We start from the raw sequence: 20,374 nt of genomic DNA on the forward strand, positions 1-20,374 counted from the left end.
CATACAGTATGTGTAACTGGCACTGTGGGGGCATATCTGGCACTATGGGGTCATAGGTGTATCTGGCACTGTGGGGGCATATCTAGCACTGTGGGGGCATGTGTGTATCTGTCACTGTGGGGCATATGTGTATCTGACACTGTGGGAGCATATCTAGCACTGTGGGGGCATATCTGGCTCTGTGGGGCATATGTGTATCTGGCACTGTGGGGGCATGTGTGTATCTGGCACTGCGGGGGCATATGTGTATCTGGCACTGTGGGGGCATATCTAGCACTGTGGGGGCATGTGTGTATCTGGCACTGTGGGGGCATATGTGTATCTGACACTGTGGGGGCATATCTAGCACTGTGGGGGCATATCTGGCTCTGTGGGGGCATATGTGTATCTGGCACTGTGGGGGCATGTGTGTATCTGGCACTGTGGGGGCATATGTGTATCTGGCACTGTGGGGGCATATGTGTATCTGGCACTGTTGGGGGCATATGTGTATCTGGCACTGCACTATTGGGGTCATATGTGTAACACTCCCCCATTTTCATTGGTCATGCCCCATGTGGCATAGCCACGCCCATGTTTTGGTGTGTGCGAACGTGCACACAGTACCACTAACACTTTTTTTTCTGCTTGCACCACTGGGTAGTGCGCTGCACTGCACTTCTTTGCACTACTATTTAATTATACTACCTGGCCCTGGGTGGCATTGCCTCCTCAGCCAGGCCAGGCACCGCTAATGGCTCCTCAGTGTTATAAAAATTACTGTGTGGGCATAATGTGTAAAGGGAACTGCTACTGTGTGGGCATAATGTGTATAAGGGTTACTACTGTGTAGCATAATTTGAATTGGGGGAATTATTGTATGGTCATGCCCCTTTCCCACAAGATCATGTCCCTATTTCAAATATGGCGAGCACCAGTCCCTTACTTTGCCAGGGGCGCCTGGACCCCTAGATACATTCCTGGTTGGGGTCATTCCTATATCTTTCCCATGGTCTCTTCGTCATGTTCTTCTTCTTATTGATAAAACTTTGGGGGTCATTCCGAGTTGATCGCTCGCTGCCGATTTTCGCAGCGCAGCGATCAGGTGAAAAAACAGCATTTATGCGCATTGTACGGGTACAAAGCCCGTTGTGGTTGTGCACAGGTTCTAGCAAAGTTTTTCTTCACACTGACGGCCGCAAGAAGATTGACAGAAAAGGGGCGTTTCTGGGTGTCAACTGACCGTTTTCAGGGAGTGTTTGCAAAAACGCAGGCATGTCTGAAAAAACGCAGGCGTGGCTGGGCGGGCGTATGACGTCAAATCTGGACACGAATAGGCTGAAGTGATCGCAAGCGCTGAGTAGGTTCAGAGCTACTCTGAAACTGCACAAACTGTTTTTGCAGAGAGCAAAACAAGAGTTCGGTGCTAGAGCTAATTGCGACTATGAATACCTTTCTGCCAATGCTCAATAATTACACCAATCTTACAGCAGCTGTTAAAAGGGGAATACTCAACCCCTAAATAGACATAAAACAAACATCAAACAGCGCTAAAAAAGAGGTGTATATACTTTTTAATAAAAGATAATAAAATGAATATATAAATGTGTACAAGTACCGGCAATAATTGCACTTAGAGCCCTACATGCATAACAGTTCCAGCTTTATTAGTATAACTGATTAATAATCATACACAGATGGTGGGGTATATTTACTAAGGTCCCGATTTTGACCGAGATGCCGTTTTTTCATCAAAGTGTCATCTCGGTAATTTACTAAGCAATAATCACGGCAGTGATGAGGGCATTCGTAATTTTTTTGAAGTCCAGCAAAAAAAATACGAATGAATACACCATCGGTCAAAACGCGGCTGTTTAAGTATGAATCTCGGTAATTTACTAAGAAGTGCAAAGCAAAAAAAAAACAAACACTGCCGTGAAAAATTACAACTCGTAAAAAAGTGCTAAAAAAAAACAGACCTGCTTTTTTAATCCGTGATTGTATAGGCATGCAGGGATCCATGAGATCTGTGCATGTATATCAGTGGGAAGGGGTGGGAAAGTGTTTTTTTTCTTTAAAAAAATTGCGTGGGGTCCCCCCTCCTAAGCATAACCAGCCTCGGGCTCTTTGAGCCGATCCTGGTTGCAGAAATATGGTGAAAAAATTGACAGGGGTTCCCCCATATTTAAGCAACCAGCATCGGGCTCTGCGCCTGGTCCTGGTTCCAAAAATACGGGGGACAAAAAGAGTAGGGGTCCCCCGTATTTTTAAAACCAGCACCGGGCTCCACTAGCTGGACAGATAATGCCACAGCCGGGGGTCACTTTTATATAGTGCCCTGCGGCCGTGGCATCAAAAATCCAACTAGTCACCCCTGGCCGGGGTACCCTGGGGGAGTGGGGACCCCTTCAATCAAGGGGTCCCCCCCCCAGCCACCCAAGGGCCAGGGGTGAAGCCCGAGGCTGTCCCCCCCATCCAATTGGCTGCGGATGGGGGGCTGATAGCCTTTTGTGAAAATGAAAAGATATTGTTTTTAGTAGCAGTACTACAAGGCCCAGCAAGCCTCCCCCGCATGCTGGTTCACACGAGGATCGGTCCTCTTCTCCAGTAGAATCCAAGGGGTACCTGTTGAATAAATTCTACTCACCAGCTCCAGGGTCCCAGGCTCCTCGTAGCATCCATTTGTAATCCACGTACTTGATTAAAAAAAAAAAACGGAGAGCCGAGCCACGCACTGAAAGGGGACCCATGTTTTCACATGGGCCCCCTTTCCCCCGAATGCCAGAAACCCACTCTGACTGATGTCTAAGTGGGTTTCTTCAGCCAATCAGGGAGCGCCACGTTGTAGCACCCTCCTGATCGGCTGTGTGCTCCTGTACTGTCTGACAGGCGGCACACGGCAGTGTTACAATGTAGCGCCTATGCGCTCCATTGTAACCAATGGTGGGAACTTTGTGGTCAGCGGTGAGGTCACTTTCGGTCCCCTTTCAGTGCGTGGCTCGGCTCTCCGTTTTTTTTTTTTTAATCAAGTACGTGGATTACAAATGGATGCTACGAGGAGCCTGGTACCCTGGATCTGGTGAGTAGAATTTATTCAACAGGTACCCCATGGATTCTACTGGAGAAGAGGACCGACCCTCGTGTGAACATAAGGTAAGTATGTATGTATGTTTGTGTGGATGCATGTAATAAAACTTTACTTTCAAGGTGTGTGTGTCTTGTCTTTTTTTGGGTATTTTTTTAGTAGTAGTACTACAGGTACCAGCGGGCCCGTTTTTCCGCTGCATGCTGGTACTTGTGGTTCTCCAAGTACCAGCATGCGGGGGAGGCTTGCTGGGCCTTGTAGTACTGCTACTAAAAACAATATCTTTTCATTTTCACAAAAGGCTATCAGCCCCCCATCCGCAGCCAATTGGATGGGGGGGACAGCCTCGGGCTTCACCCCTGGCCCTTGGGTGGCTGGGGGGGACCCCTTGATTGAAGGGGTCCCCACTCCCCCAGGGTACCCCGGCCAGGGGTGACTAGTTGGATTTTTGATGCCACGGCCGCAGGGCACTATATAAAAGTGACCCCCGGCTGTGGCATTATCTGTCCAGCTAGTGGAGCCCGGTGCTGGTTTTAAAAATACGGGGGACCCCTACTCTTTTTGTCCCCCGTATTTTTGGAACCAGGACCAGGAACAGAGCCCGATGCTGGTTGCTTAAATATGGGGGAACCCCTGTCATTTTCCCCCCCATATTTCTGCAACCAGGATCGGCTCAAAGAGCCCGAGGCTGGTTATGCTTAGGAGGAGGGACCCCACACAATTTTTTTTTAAGTTTTACAGTGTTTATTTAAAAAAAAAAAAAATGAACCCCAGCACGGATCACACAGATCCGGCCGAGATTCATTGTGATAAAGTCGGCAGTGTTTTGCTAATCACTGCCGTAAAAAAACGGGAAAAAAACACGAATGACATCGACATCGGAACAAATGAAAAATCCGAATACGACAGCTTAGTAAATTAGGCGTAATAAATTCAAAAAGTTGCAGTTTTACACTTTCGATGTCATTCATGATTGAACTTTGACCTTTTTCCGAAAATTACGAATGTTAGTAAATATACCCCGGTATGTTAGTCCAAGATAATAAGAAACTTCATGCAGTTAAAAACAGCTGTAATGGTGGCTTTTTCAGTGCACTGAAATTGATAGTTTCTTGTCCAGTTTAAAGATGGTAACAATGTTAATATGATGATGAAATTTGGACAGGAGTTTTAATCGGAGATGTTTAGAACAGTAAAGCACATCGGTATTTGATATCACCTTTTGCGTAACGCCCAGCTCCCAGCAGGGGGTAGTTTTGGGGACTCCCGGCTCCTGGTGTCTTCAACACATTAGTGGTGCCAACGTCTCTGAAGAAGCCGCTGGCGTGACTGAAGGTGGAGAAACGCGTAAGCCGTCATCTTTGGTGTCCAGTACTGGCATCCGTCACTCGGTAAATTTATCCTCTGAAAAGCCCTCTGTTTTGGATCCTCCGGATATGGCACCACTAATGTGTTGAAGACACCAGGAGCCAGGAGTTTCTTATTATCTTGGACTAACATACCATCTGTGCATGATTATTAATCAGTTATACTAATAAAGCTGGAACTGTTATGCATGTAGGGCTCTAAGTGCAATCATTGCCGGTACTTGTACACATTTATATATTCATTAAATTATTTTTTATTAAAAAGTATATACACCTCTTTTTTAGCGCTGTTTGATGTTTGTTTGTTTTTGCAGAGCTCGGCTGCACATGCGTTCACACTTCTGCTAAGCTAAAATACACTCCCCAGCGGGTGGCGTCATAGCGTTTGCATGGCTGCTAAAACTAGCTAGCGAGCGATCAACTCAGAATGACCCCCTTTGTGCAAAGTGTTTTGATGAGTGTGAGACTGGGCATGTAATTCCTGCTTGGGGAATGTAGTAGTATGGGCTCAGGCGTAAAGGGATGTGGTCAGCCAACATAAGGGGTGTGCTCTGAAGCTTGGCCATCCAATAGAGAAGACATTGCTTGCAGACAACGGGGGCCATTCCGAGTTGATTTAGCACAGCTACGATTGTGCTAAATTCAGCACAGCTACGATCATGTTTCCAGACATGCGGGGGGGACCCAGCACAGGGCTAGTCCGCCCCGCATGTCAGTGCCGGCTCCCCCGCACAAATACAAAAGCATTGCACAGAGGCGATGCCTTTGCATCTGTGACGTCACGCAGCCGCCACGCCCCCCCCCCCCCAACGGTCCGGCCACGCCTGCATTGGACCGCGCCTACTAAACGGCGGCTTAACGCCGCTGTTCAGCCCCCCTCCCGCCCAGCGACCTCCTCTGTCTCAGAGGCGATCGCTGGGCACCGACGACTGCCATGCACCGGCGCACTGCAGCGCCGGCGCATGCGCAGTTCCGACCCGATCGCTGCGCTGCGACAAACTGCAGCGAGCGATCGGGTCGGAATGACCCCCATCATGTCTACTTCAGTGCATGGTCTGATATGTTGCAGTATAATCTACTATACTAAAATATACCATAGTCCTGAGAATGCAATATAATGTAACACACAGTATGTATAATAATAAGCCCATGATGGTGATCTTGTCTGTGTATACAATGAATACACTCTGCATATGATAGAGGACCTCCGTATAAACCAGTTAGTGTCTAAAATTCAGTGAGAACTGCATTAGGTCTAGTAAAGGCCAAATACAGGCCACTGTACTTTTTATTTTTGCAACTTCATTTACAATAGTCTATATTATATATGTTATTTTCACACATGAAAACATTAGATCTGTTAACCCAACAGCTAATTCTGAATGGCAGGAAGGCAAATTTTGGTGTAGTTTTTGTCAAGTGAACCAAGCTCCGATATACATCCATGTTCCTGATCTACCTGATAACTGACCTCTAATAAGAGTAACAATGTATAATCTAAGTGCACAGTCTGGAACCTGGTATTATGAGGGGCTATGGGCCAGTCCATCCCTGGTTTTTATTGTTGGTAAAGTTCTCTAGTACTAGAGTGTTGGCTTATTGGACCTGATTCAGATGTGGTTGGAGTAGCTATTGAGCAGCGATAGCGCAGTATGGTAATGCAGCAGGCGTCTATTGTAAGTAGATGCCTCCTGCTGCGGTAGTAATCCAACCTGCATCCTAGGATGCAGCATTGAATCACTGACTCACATACAGGCCGCTTGCAGCACCCGTGGGGCTGCGCAGTCCCTCAACACAAAGGTCAGGAATTCTCCATCCAATTACGAGAATCCCAGGCCACTTCCCTCTTCCTAAATGGCGGCAACACGCCTCTATTTTCACAAGCAGAGACCATTGCTGCCCCCTCCTTGCCCCCAAACCGCACCAGTCTGCCATTCTCTGACAGTCTGCTGCCTGACTGCATCTTGTATCACAGGACCCATTTACGCATGCGCAAAACAGGTCCTGCGCATGCACAAAGTACCGAACATCGGTACTTTGCACATCAGGACGCAGTAACAACTGAACCTGAATGAGGTCCCATCACAAATTGAGAATTTTTACATTATCTTTCCATCACTATTGTTACCACTGGCGGATTTAGCACCAAAGCGGACGCCCAGGGCCCGGTGGGTCCCAGGGCCCACCAAAATGGCCTGGCTGACTCACGGCATTTAAAAAAAATCAGTTTGCGCTAGCCAGTTTCAATGGTCCCGGCAGGCTATCAGTATTTAGACAGCTGCCAGGAATGGTGCCTGCCAGTGCTCTCTCTTCCAGCGCTCACCACCTTATTACATAGTAACATAGAATTTGAAGGCAGATAAGAACCACTTGGCCCATCTAGTCTGCCCCTTTTTTTACCATATTTTTATCTCAAACCTTATTTGATCCTTATTTCTTTGTAAGGATATCCTTATGTCTATCCACTGTATGTTTTAATTGCTCTACTGTCTTAGCCTGTACCACTACCCTTTCTGTGAAGTAATTTTTCCTCAATTTTCCCCTGAACCTCCCCCCCCTCCAGTGTCAGTGCATGTCCTTGTGTCCTATTGCTTCTCTTCATTTGAAGAATGTTTCCCTCTTGAACCTTGTTAAAACCCTTGATATATTTGAAAAATTCTATCATGTACCCCCTTTCCCTTCTCTGCTCTAAACTATACATATTGAAATATTTTTAGTCTTTCTGGGTATGTTTTGTGATGTAGGCCATGCACCATTTTAGTTGCCCTTCTTTGTACAGTCTCTAATGTATTAATATCCTTTTGAAGATATGGCCTCCAGAATTGAACACAGTATTCTCGATGAGGCCGTACCAATGACCTATACAATGGCATTATTACTTCTTTCTTTCTGCTGGTGATTCCCCTCCCAAGGCAGCCAAACATCTGACTAGCCTTCCTCATTGCTTTGTTAAATTGCTTACCTGCCTTTAAGTCACCAGAAATAGTTACTCCTAGATCCCTTTCCTCCTCTATAGTTTCCAGTATAGTGCCATTAATACTATATTTAGCCTTTGGACTTTTGAGACCCAAATGCATGATTTTGCATTTTTTTGGCATTAAACTGTAATTGCCACACTCTTCTTGATCAATCATCTAGTCTACCTAGATCCTCAATCATTTGTTTTACAGCCACCTGGTGTGTCTACCCTGTTGAATACCGTTGTGTCATCTGCAAAAAGGCATGCTTTCCCTTTAATGCCATTTGCAATGCCATTTGCACTGGTCCAAGTAGAGATCCCTGGGGTACTCCACTGGTAACATTATCCTCCTGTGAATGCACTCCATTTACAACTATCTGTTTTCTATCCAGCAACCAAGATCTTATCCATTCAATAATCCTAGTATCCAATCCCAAGATTCCAAGTTTATTTAGCAGTCTGCGATGTGGAACAGTGTCAAAAGCCTTACTAAAGTCTAGATAATCTGTATCCACGGCTCCACCTTTATCCATCACTTTAGTCACACAGTCAAAAAAGTCAATAAGATTTGTTTGATATGATCTCCCCCCAGTGAATCCATGCTAGATTATCCTGGTTCAAGGTGAGAGGGAGGTGGAGAGATGACCTGGATGTAGTATAGACGGACAGAGGGGCATTTGTTGCATTGAAATGGAGGAGGATACTAATGTATATACTAATATACATGTTCTAATGTATGACTGTGTGGTTATCCTGGGGTCTCTGGGAGTGAGTGGAGTATGTGTTACAATGAGGGGTGCATGGAAATGTGCTACAGTGAGTAGGAGTGTGTGACTATGAGCGGTGATGGATATGTGTGGTGGTGAGTGCCGAGTGGGTATGTGTGACAGTAAGCGGTGAGTGAGTATGTGTGACAGTGAGCAATGAGTGGGTATGTGTGATGGTAAGCAGTGAGTGGGAATGTGTGACAGTGAGTGGTGAGTGGGTATGTGTGGTGGTGAGTGGGTATGTGTGACGGTAAGTGGTGAGTGGGTATGTGTGAGAGTAAGTATTGAGTGGGTATGTGTGGCGGTGAGTGGAAAGTGGGTATGTGTGGAAGCGAGTGGGTATGTGTGGCGGTGAGTGGGTAAGTGTGACAGTCAGTGGTGAGTGGGTATGTCTGGCGGTGAGTGGGTATGTGTGGCGGTGAGTGGGTATGTGTGGCAGTGAGTGGGTATGTGTGACAGTGAGCGGGTATGTGTGATGGTGAGTGGGTATATGTGACAGTGAGTGGGAATGTGTGATGGTGAGCGGTGAGAGTTTATATGTGACAGCGAGTGGGTACGTGTGGCAATGAGTGGGTATGTGTGGCGGTGAGCGGTGAGTGGGTATCTGTGGCTGCGAGTGGGTATGTGTGCCAGTGAGCGGGTATGTGTGATGGTGAGTGGGTATGTGTGATGGTGAGTGGGTATATGTGACAGTGAGTGGGAATGTGTGATGGTGAGCGGTGAGAGGGTATATGTGACAGCGAGTGGGTACGTGTGGTGGTGAGTGGGTATGTGTAGGGGTGAGTGGGTATGTGTGGCAGTGAGTGGGTATGTGTGGTGGTGAGTGGCGAGTGGGTATGTGTGTCGGGGAGTGGGTATATGTGACAGTGGGTGCATATATGGCAGTGAGTGGGTACGTGTGGCGGGGAGTGGGTACGTGTGGCGGGGAGTGGGTATATGTGACAGTGAGTGCGTATATTGCGGTGTGTGGGTACGTGTGATAGCAAGAAGGTGCGTGTGGTCAACATTCGCCCATTTATATCCCTAAACAGTGTTTTGATAAAATTAATAGTATAATTTCTTCCTTTGTCTGGGGGGGACAGGCAGCCTAGGGTGGCATTGAGAGCCTTAGTCATAGCCAAACCTGATGGAGGTCTAAGCTTGTCCAACCTGCGAATCTACTACCTGGCTGCTCAATTGGTGCATATGTCAAATTGGGCCCAGGGTAGGGAAGGGCCTATGGTGGCAGGGTTTCTGACCGAGCATGTGGGGCCTCACTTTTCTTTGGTCCACTTTCTCCTGTCTGGCTCATCGACGGGGCGTCTCCCACCCCTGCCACGTCAGACCCTGCTTGTGTGGAGACTTGTTCACTCCTACTATACATGGACTGATATTGACACTGAAACTCCTCTATGGTTTAATGTTACATTTAAAGAGCTATTGCAATTATCAGACGACAATATCTGGGTGCGTACTGGCCTTACGGAAATTGCTCAGTTATATCAGGGGGGTGTTTTTAAATCTTTCCAGCAAATACAACAGGATTCCATAGTCCCACATTCGGCCTTCTTCAGATATTTGCAATTGTGGATTGCAGTAACAGCGCAGTTTGGCCCCTCCCCCCTGCAATCTCTGATTCCCCGATCAAAGACCTGATTATGCATTTGGGCACTAGGGGCCAGATTTCATACATATATGCTACTCTTAATGCCCGGATGAACGCATCTATTTTTGATCCCCTGTGTGTTAATGGCAACGGGATGTGGGCACACTAGAGGAGGACCAATGGGATCAAATATTATGCACTACTAAATTTTCGACCCCTTGTATCACGTACCAGCAAATTTCATTTTATATTCTACATCGGATTTCCCGCACTCCTATTTCCATGTGTAGAGCGGGCCTGAGATCGGAAACCACTTTCCCCAGATGCGCTGCCCCCGATGCTGACTTTTGGCACTTATTATGGTACTGCCCTAACATATATAATTTCTGGAAGGCTGTATGGGTGGATATTTTACACACTGAACCCACTTTACCGTTGGATTTTTTTTCCCTGGGTTGATGTCAGAGGGAATCTTTCTGATAACAGCTTGGGAGAATTAGTGTGTGATTATATGTGGTCTTTTGTGCATAAACATACCTGAGGGATAGGAGTTTATTATATTTGTTTTTAGCAATATATATTTGTTTAATCAAATTATAATTGTGGGCCGCGGAGGTTTGATATTATAATTACACTTCCTGGGATTAGAATATCTACATGAATCCTTGTGGAACGCATGAAATGGGTTCCTGTTGTTTTGTAGTGCTTCTCATAGGTATACGCAAGGTTCCGTTTATCACGGACCCACACTTCCGGGAGGTCCGGAAGTGACGAGGATAAGGCCGGAAGGAGTGCGTGACACGCATCCTTACGGCGGTGGAACGCATCAGCCGTTCCGCTTTGTGTAATAGCACATTTGTAAATCCAACCGCTGAGATCAGGGCTTATGTTAAATACAAGTCTTAATTTTCAGAATCAGAGCGTGTAAAAGTTTTATATTTAAACCTATGTATGGACGGGAGATCGAGACCGGAAGTGATTATGTACATTTACTTCCGGGCATGATGTGATGGTTTCATTTAGTGCTTTCTTTATGATAACTATTAGGAAATTTATGTATACAAACAGACTATGTATGATTACATCTTTGCATTATGCATTAGTTTTATAGGATTTGATTATTCTAAAAGGTTTTTATCCTAATTATGAGGTCACTTCCTGGTGTTATGCGATTGGTCATCCACCAGTTAAATACCGGCTATTTTCACAGCACCAGTATGTCCTGACAAAGGCTCCAATTAGAGCCGAAACGCGTCGACAGATACTGGTATTGTGACCTGGAATATCTTTTAATCATCTTGGGGACCTGAAGGTATTGTTTCTACCTTTCACGTTTTTAGGGGGTCCGGACTTCCTCTCTTGCGGTGTATGGTGGTTATTTTTCCTTCTGTGGAACCCAAATTTTTTTAGACATCTTTTTTCCTTTTTTATTATTATGATGTATGTATTAAGTGCATGTATTTCTACTCCAACTATGGGGTGTGTGTAACTCAATTTTAAGAAGAATATATAAAAGACTTACTTTTTATCCCGGCGGACTGGTTTCCTTGGAAAAGATTTTTTATTGGTTTTCTTCACTGGATGTTGCACTCTTTGTGAATTATTGCCATAAGACATCATGGACGAAAGAAACCCAGATAGGAGGGAGATTTCTATTTGTTCGTGTGAGTAGGGTACGCACCATCTATAAACAAGATAAAAGAAACCTTTATTGGGTGGGGGATTCCCTTCCTCATAAGTGAGTTGGGTACGCACCCCCCATATACATTTCGGTGGAGGTTATACTGGGTTTTATTATAAAGAAACCATTACACACGTTTAGTGGAATTCCACATTGTGAGTTGGGGTACGCCCTATTTATTAATGCTATCTTTCCTTGGGATTTAGAGGGCTATTTAGGTTAATAGCCATAAGACATCTCTACACATTGTGTATCACTCTTTTTCCATATAACTCACGGGAACTGAGAAATTCCAGGATTAAGAGAAGACTAAGGAGATGCGTATGAAGCCGCTGTTTTGACTAAACCAAAGAAACCTTTTGAGGCTTGTCATCTTCCCTCTCTCAAGTGAGTTGGGTACGCAACTCTTCTACACAATTTCTAGTGGAGGTCCCGTGTGGTCTGATATTGTTATATATATTTTGGGTCATACCACTGTGAGATAGGAGTCTTCAGGGAGAGGTTATACAAGATCGTGGGATAAAGAAACTGCTACGTGCACAGTATTAAACATTCGATTGTGAGTTGGGGTACGAGCCGCAGATCTTCCGAATTTTCCTTTGGGGGTCCAGTTGGCTATATGTTATGAAACAGATTCAAGATATTTCTACACATTTGTTCTTCTTTTTCTCTTGTTTCATACATTGGACTGGAGCTGAATAAACCCTCCACTAAAACCACTTTTAGAAGACGGAGACCAAGGATTACTAGTGTGGATATATAAGGAATGTATCATTTATTTTCTTATTAGTGAGCGCTCATACGAGTATTTTCTTCCGTTAAATTGTTGTATATGTTCTGCTGGGTGTGGTGACACTCTTAGGGGGAATTTATACGTTAGAGCTGCACCTTTTGCGCACATCTCTAGGATAACACCTTTTCTTTGTCATTTTGTCCCACACGCTCATTATCTACAAATATGTGCTCTGCCTCACAGCTCTTGCTAAGGTTCTAATAGCCAGCATCTGGTTTGCTCCATCCTAACCTAACATATATCACTGGAGAGCGCTAGTGAATGAGGTAGCAGGTCATGAACGTTTCATGTATAGAGCTAGAGGTACTCTCACCCAATATTTTGCTAAATGGGATAGGTGGAATACTTTGCGGCTTGCAACGGACTTCAATATGATGGCTGTCTCTGCTTAATACCGCTAATACTTTTGAATGCTCAGATCTCGCAGAAGTCTACGGCACAGTATTGCTATGTGAATGTACTTGTTATACTATAACATTAATATTCTTCTTATATTCGTGAGTAGATGTATAGTTGTCATAATTAGCACGACACTCAACTGCATTTATGCTTGTAGCCAATGTTTTATTCTTCTGGCTCATGGACATGTACAAGTTTGTTTTGTTATACGTCTGTATTTGCTGTATATCTGAAAAACAGGGGTAAGTGGGTATGTGTGACAGTGAGGGGTGAGTGGGTATATGTGACAATGATTGGGAATGTGTTACGGCGAGTGGGTACGTATGGCGGGGAGTGGGTATATGTGACAGTGCGTATATGGCGGCGAGTGGGTACGTGTAGTGGTGAGTGGGTACCTGTGGCGGTAAGTGGGTACGTGTGGTAGCGAGTGGGTACGTGTGACAGTGAGCAGTAAATGGGAATGTGTTACAGTGAGGGGTGAGTGGGAATGTGTGACAGTGAAGGAGGAGTAGGAATGTTTTTTTTTTTTTTGGGGGGGGGGGGGGGGGACAGAAGGCTACCGTCACTTTAAGAGTCAGTCAGGCTGCACAGGGCTGACAGAAAGAGATAACATACCACTTTGCTGGCTTGTTTTTGCAGAGGTGCACATGCATAACACAGAAAACGGTTAAAATAAATAGGCTAAAGTAATTAAAAGATAATCTTACACATTAATTAAAAACTAAATAATTATAAAACATTTTGAAAACGTATCCCTTCACCTGTTAGCAAGTCCCAATCCCATTACTTATACAGCGCCAGCATATTCTATTGCGCTTTACAACTGCACTATATTATTACATAGTAATAGCTGTAGAGATAGACACATACACAGCTGGCATATAATGTGAGGAGCATAAAACTATAGTGCTATGGATTGTTTAAGAAAGGGGGCCACAAATCGGTGTCTTGCTCAGGGCCCCCTGAGATCTAAATCCGCCTTGTTACCTTCTCCCAACAAAATATGGAGAAAAATTATTCAGTTCATTTTGAACATTGGATTCAGTGCCCCTCTATGTAAAAGCAAATCAGGTGTGTGTGTGTGTGTGTGTGTGTGTGTGTGTGTGTGTGTGTGTGTGTGTGTGTGTGTGTGTGTGTGTTGCATATCGTGGGGAACATTTTTAATTATTGCAGAGATTATGTAATCCTTGTTAGCAGTGCCTGCCCCAGTTCGTGTGGCGCAATTTACACGTACCTTTATAGTTGTTAAGAAAATGTATATTTCACCTATTTTTGTAGAAGGGGTAATGAATAGAGCCCTTAGGCTGGGTACACACTAAGATGACCAGCATTCGTGCTGATGGTCAGGGCCATTTTCTATTGCCCCGCACCATGCCAGATTGCCAGTATACACTAAGCAATGTAATTAATGAACGATGGAACGACATCTCGTTACATCCTTCATTATACTGCATGGCAAATCATTCCGATATCGTCTAAGTGGGGTTGGAAATGGAATCCCAGCAGTCAGTATGCCGGAGGTCAGAATACCGACCCTGGGTTCCCGGCCGCGTTAGAAAGCCCCTTGCAGGCTCGCTGCAATCTGGGTGGCTCGCCACAGGTTTTATTCCCACTCTATGGGTCTCATGAACACCCATGAGTGGGAGTAGCCTTGGCGCAGCCGTCGGCATTCTCGGCAGTCGGGATCCCGGTGTCAGTATTCTGACCGCCGGATAGAAACTGTGAGGGTCATTCCGAGTTGATTGCTCGCTAGCTACTTTTTGCAGCCGTGCAAACGCATAGTCACCGCCCACAGGGGAGTGTATTTTCGCTTTGCAAGTGTGCAATCGCATGTGCAGCTGAGTGGTGCAAAAACATTTTGTGCAAAACAAGACCTGCCCTGTAGTTACTTATTCTGTGTGAAGATTGCAGCGACGAAGGTCCCGGAATTGACGTCAGATATCCGCCTTGCAAACGCCTGGACACGCCTGCGTTTTCCTAAACACTCCCAGAAAACGGTCAGTTGACACCCATAAATGCCCTCTTCCTGTCAATCTCCTTGCGATCAGCTGTGCGAATGGAATCTTTGCTTTCGCTCGCCGTGGCATATGCTCTTCTTAAATAGAGTGTGATGCCACTATAGCACGGTGAGTGAAAATGGTATTTACCACTTCACTAACTGCTGCTTCATAAATGGGGGCCAATATATATAATTGTTGAATATATTGACTATATTGCTCGATAGTGGGACTATATTAGGGTTACAGTCCAATTTAGTGTAAGAATGTGGTAGAAACTGTGGTACTTTGTATAAGGGGATCAGTATGATATCCTGGCTGTCGGGATCCTGGTGGACAGTAGATCGACGCTGTGATCCCAACAGCCGGGATACCAGTAATGAGCGCACCATGTCCCCTCGCTGCGCTTGCCACGCTTCGGGCCCGGACGCCTTTGGTCGCCACAGGGTTATAATCCCCCTCGGGTGGTGGCATGGAGCACCACTCGAGTGGGGATTTCAGCGGGTGGTTGGGATTCCGACCGCCAGTATTTCACCGGGTGTCAGGATTCAGACGTCGGTATCTGACAGCTGGGATCCCGAGAGCCAGCAAATTGAATGCCTCCCTGTATAAGTACTCCACCACCTTGTTTGATTGCAATCATTGGATCTTACCTTAGGCATTGGAGCACTTGCTGCTCCGTGTTACATTGAAGGAATATTTAATGTGATTCTGTTTTACATTTGTTATGAGATGTGCTTATAAGTGTTGTCAGACAGCCAGCTATTAGCTAATATAGGAACATGTAAACTGACCACCGCTCACAGGATTGGAGAAATACAGTACAAACATTCTTATTACTGTGCATGTATTATTAATAGTATTCAAAGTGCTGTGACCTAAAGCCTATATTAGTTATATGTGATACAGATTAATTAGAGGAGGTATTTTTCCTAATAGAGGAATACCAGTAAGAGCATTTTTTTTCTTGTGCTGATAAGATGCACATTTTTACTTAATAACGTTCCCTACAGAGCCCATAGAACAGTCATGCTCACTTACATCACCAAACATGAAGCAGCGTTACAAGCATCATGTTTAACCGGCTATTTAAGGATAACAATATAAGAAGGAAATTATTTATTTAATGTTAGACCTATGTAGTAATGAATTTGTAGGAGCAAATAAAGGTTTGCTTCAATCGAGGCTGTGACAGTCAGAAGCAGGATTTACAGTATACGTGCAATGCAATCACATTGGGGGTAATTCCAAGTTGATCGCAGCAGGAAAATTTTTAGCAGTTGGGCAAAACCATGTGCACTGCAGGGGGGCAGATATAACATTTGCAGAGAGAGTTAGATTTGGGTGGGTTATATTGTTTCTGTGCAGGGTAAAAATTGGCTGCTTTATTTTGACACTGCAATTTAGATTGCAGATTGAACTCACCACACCCAAATCTATCTCTCTCTGCACATGTTATATCTGTCCCCCCTGCAGTGCACATGGTTTTGCCCAACTGCTAAAAAATTTCCTGCTGCGATCAACTTGGAATTACCCCCAATGGATGCTGCTTATAAAGCATTATAGCGCTGTGTCTGTGTTTGTATATATACTGTAGACCAGAGGTTTCCAAACGCGGTTCTCAAGGCACCCCCAACAGTCCAGGTTTTAAGTATATCCATAGCTCAGCACAGATGGTTAAATCAAATTGACAAAGTGCTAATTAAGTCACCTGTGGCCAAGCATGGATACATTTAAAACCAGGACCACTGGGGTGCCTTGAGGACCGCGTTTGTGAACCTCTGCTGTAGATACTGATCACAGCATCCTCCAATGCCTGCAATCCACAATGCTGCGAGACCCATATACTGCACACAATGCACATCCACACACACACACAGAGAGGTTACTGGCGTGCACTACCCTCAGACACGTGAAGCTGGCCGCATCCCTGCAGCGGGAGGGGCATCAGAGAGGCAGCATCATCCTGCGGGAAGTCCCACGATCAGGGAGGCTAAAAATACTGCCCTACCGCCGGCCGGCGGTGCGCCGTGTGGTCCCGCCTGCTGCTGCTCACTGCAGTGCCTGCTCTGCGGCGCCCCCTGCTCTCTCTCATCAGCTGAGTGGTCCATGCTGCAGCCGGGACATGCTGACATTCCTCCTAGTGTCTGGTGGCTCCATCTGGCTGCTTATGGGTAAGTGACTTGCTGCTGCCTGGTAGTCCCCGCTGCAGCCCACACACCAGCTCCATCCTCCGTGCATCAGTGTAGAGATCTGTCATTGGAGTATAGGATGTCGGGTTGATGCTCGGCGTCACAGGGGCTGCATCTTCTGGGTACCAGCGTTGGTATTTTACAGCGTACATGCATTGTATGGTGCTTTCTTACATGTACATGTAATACTGCTGCAGGCATGATGTGTATGGGAGCTATGTTCTCAGGTGACAGTAGGTGTTAGTAGCTGCAGTGCAGTGAGGTGTTCTGCATACGCAGTATATATAAAGGCTGCTGCTATACAACGTAGTAATGACACTGTTCCCTTACTGAGGCATCTCCTTATGCGGCTTGCTCATAGAGCTGACATACTACAGTATCCTAGTGGCTGTGCCTGCCTGCCTGCATGTACCCTGCACTGCAGCTGTGTGATGATGGCTCATGTAGCATTCTGAACGCTGGGGTAAGAGGCACTATCAGATCATATACCACATGTGACATTTATAGATATTGCACTTTCACTGTATATACTACCAGCTCTCAGCTAAACTCATTGCTATGAGAACTTGTCTGTTGGCAAATGTGTACTAGTACTGTATGTAGGCATGTGTACTTGTATGTAGGCACATGTGTTCTTGTACTGTAGGTAGGCACGTGTGTAGTGTAGGCACGTGTAAAGTACTTGTGCTGTTTGTAGGCATGTGTACTTGTATGTAGGCACATGTGTTCTTGTACTGTAGGTAGGCACGTGTAAAGTACTTGTGCTGTTTGTAGGCATGTGTACTTGTATGTAGGTACGTGTGTACTGGCTCTGTACTGTTTGTAGGCATGTATACTTGTATGTAGGCACATGTGTTCTTGTACTGTAGGTAGGCACGTGTAAAGTACTTGTGCTGTTTGTAGGCATGTGTACTTGTATGTAGGTACGTGTGTACTGGCTCTGTACTGTTTGTAGACATGTATACTTGTATGTAGGCACATGTGTTCTTGTACTGTAGGTAGGCACGGGTGTACCTGTACAGTAGGTAGGCACAGGTACTTGTGCTGTATGTAGGCACATGTGTACAGTAACTGTACTGTATGCTGGCACTGTATGTAATGTATGGATGCTAATGTTTGCACTGCATTTGAATGTATCTAGAATAAGGATGTCATGTGGTCAGGAATGAACTCTGCATAGAGCAGGCATACTGGCCTGGATGGCAGAGGACCATGCACCACGCCGCCTACAGCCTTGCTGTGAGGTATTTGCACTAACACCGCATTGTGTCAGGCTCAGCGACCACATGATGATATGGGGGACAGGCAGCCCATCTGTTTTGCGAACTAGTATTTCACTCTTCAAATAAGATGACCGATGATCGTCGAGGATGTACTTGTCTTGTAAGCGGTAATGTGATCCTGTGTATAGCTTATCATTTAATGTTATTTCCCTTGTGTAAGTTTCCCTCGCTTACAGTACAGTAACAATCTTACTCTTTAATATCATATTACCCTTAAGTAGGCAAAGAAATATCTTCACTAAGTAAATATCTAAAATAATAGGTTTGTATAGTACTAACCAATGTCTAATGCCATATAAATTGTATAGTAGTAAATAGTTAAATGCTCGTAGTCCATGAAGATGTTTAGTAACAGGATCTTTATATTAGCAGTAATAAAAACTAAGGAGTTTTTGAATGACTGAAAATTAATTTTATTTAAAGGTACCAGCTCATACTAATTATATTAATCAGGGCCAAGACCAGGATTGCCCTCAGGTTCCAGTATCACTATTGGGCCATGATATGCTCTGGTTATTATTAGAATTTTATGTGGTGACTTGTAGAAGCAGCTGCTTCCAGCTGTATTTAAATCCACAATTTAAAAAGTCAAGGCTTTTAATAGCAAAACATGGGATAAATAAAACTCTAAAACATGGGGTAAATAAAACTCTAAAACATGGGATAAATAAAACTCTAAAACATGGGATAAATAAAACTCTAAAACATGGGATAAATAAAACTCTAAAACATGGGATAAATAAAACTCTAAAACATGGGATAAATAAAACTCTAAAACATGGGGTAAATAAAACTCTAAAACATGGGATAAATAAAACTCTAAAACATGGGATAAATAAAACTCTAAAACATGGGATAAATAAAACTCTAAAACATGGGATAAATAAAACTCTAAAACATGGGATAAATAAAACTCTAAAACATGGGGTAAATAAAACTCTAAAACATGGGATAAATAAAACTCTAAAACATGGGATAAATAAAACTCTAAAACATGGGGTAAATAAAACTCTAAAACATGGGGTAAATAAAACTCTAAAACATGGGATAAATAAAACTCTAAAACATGGGGTAAATAAAATTCAAAGGCCCATACACACTAGACAATAAAATAAAAGATATCACTCAGAAGGACTAATCTGAGCGAGATCTTTTACAATCTTGTCTAGTGTGTACACTCAATGTCGTTAACAATGCGCTCTCTTGCGCATCGTTAACGGCCCCCTTCCTCGTCTGAACATGTACAGATGAGGGAGGTCCTCGTTATCGACAGCTGCAGCATGTGCGTCGTTCCCCCGCCACTCAACCCCCCCTCCCAAGCCGTCGCTCTCTTCCCCGCTGGCATCGGTAAGTGTGTATGGGTCCTCTAGTGTGTTAGTGTGTATGGGCCCTTAAAGCTACGCTCCCTTGGAGGTTCACGTACTGGCTAGTGCACCATGTAGGCTAGGTTGTCCTAGGCAAGTGCTAGGCTCCCTATATCCTATGCCAGCCCTGTTCTAAGGGGTCTGTTTAAAAAGTTAATTTTAATATTGCTCATCACAGAGATGGACAATCTTCATTACCACAATTTATTGAAAAGAAGTTGCAGTTGAGTGATGCTTAGCTCCTAGGCGGTGCAGGCTTACTGCTTGCCCCATCAGTGTGGTATAAGGGCACATGCATGAGCTGGCCTATCCATCTGTGTGCTGGGATTAGAGGCCCTGACTTGTGCTTCCAGTTCCAGATTCACGAAAAATTATTTGTAATCATTAAAAAAAATAAACAGAACTGGAAAAAACAAATCCTAAAAATAAAAAAGAACACATGATATATTGTAATAGTGGAGAATTGTTCCCTGTGAGAACCCCAACTAATGTCACCCTGAGCTGTTGGTAGCTATCGGAGCACAGCTACAGAACTCTCATGCAGCTGTCGGATAAAAATACGCCCCCATACTTTGTACGGGGAAGCATCACAGAATACCCCTTGTAATCACTTGCAGTATCCTTCCCTGGCTTTGATAAATACGTAGAAATGTCGCCTTTTGCAGGATTTAGGTCTTTCAGCCTTTGCAAAAGAGAACCTCTAAGGCAGATTTGGGTTCGGTTACCGGCGTTTTAGATCCTGCCGGTCACCATACCGATGCTGGGACACCGATCTTTAGATTGCCAGCAGTGGGGCGAACGCAACAAAGCCCCTTGTGGGCTTGCTGCGCTCACCACGCAACAGGCTCGGTGGCTCGCTGCGCAAGCCACAGGTTCTATTCCCACTCGTGGACACCCACAAGTAGGAATAGTGCCTGTTATTT

General features: G+C 44.9%; 1 protein-coding gene and 1 long non-coding RNA gene across 5 annotated transcripts in view; one reads left to right on the forward strand and one right to left on the reverse strand.

Annotated features, from left to right (window-relative positions):
- LOC134933184 (uncharacterized) overlaps positions 1–16,767 on the reverse strand; it is a 188,691-nt gene extending 171,924 nt beyond the window's left edge. The window contains exons 1-2 of the long non-coding RNA XR_010179635.1: positions 16,515–16,767; positions 11,265–11,426 (exon numbers count right to left, since the gene is read on the reverse strand). This is a non-coding gene — a long non-coding RNA (uncharacterized LOC134933184). The remainder of the gene's footprint in view (positions 1–11,264; positions 11,427–16,514) is intronic.
- ACSL6 (acyl-CoA synthetase long chain family member 6) overlaps positions 16,378–20,374 on the forward strand; it is a 415,322-nt gene continuing 411,325 nt past the window's right edge. For 3 of the 4 annotated variants that reach the window (XM_063928197.1, XM_063928198.1, XM_063928199.1), the window contains exon 1: positions 16,379–16,786. In XM_063928197.1, coding sequence (XP_063784267.1) covers positions 16,441–16,786 — 346 coding nt within the window. In that variant the 5' untranslated portion in view covers positions 16,379–16,440. Of the gene's footprint in view, positions 16,787–20,374 lie in introns of all 4 variants that reach the window. The other variant, XM_063928196.1, reaches the window with a different exon arrangement.

The sequence above is a fragment of the Pseudophryne corroboree genome, chromosome 6 (genome assembly GCF_028390025.1).
Source record: "Pseudophryne corroboree isolate aPseCor3 chromosome 6, aPseCor3.hap2, whole genome shotgun sequence".
NCBI classification, from domain to species: domain Eukaryota; kingdom Metazoa; phylum Chordata; class Amphibia; order Anura; family Myobatrachidae; genus Pseudophryne; species Pseudophryne corroboree.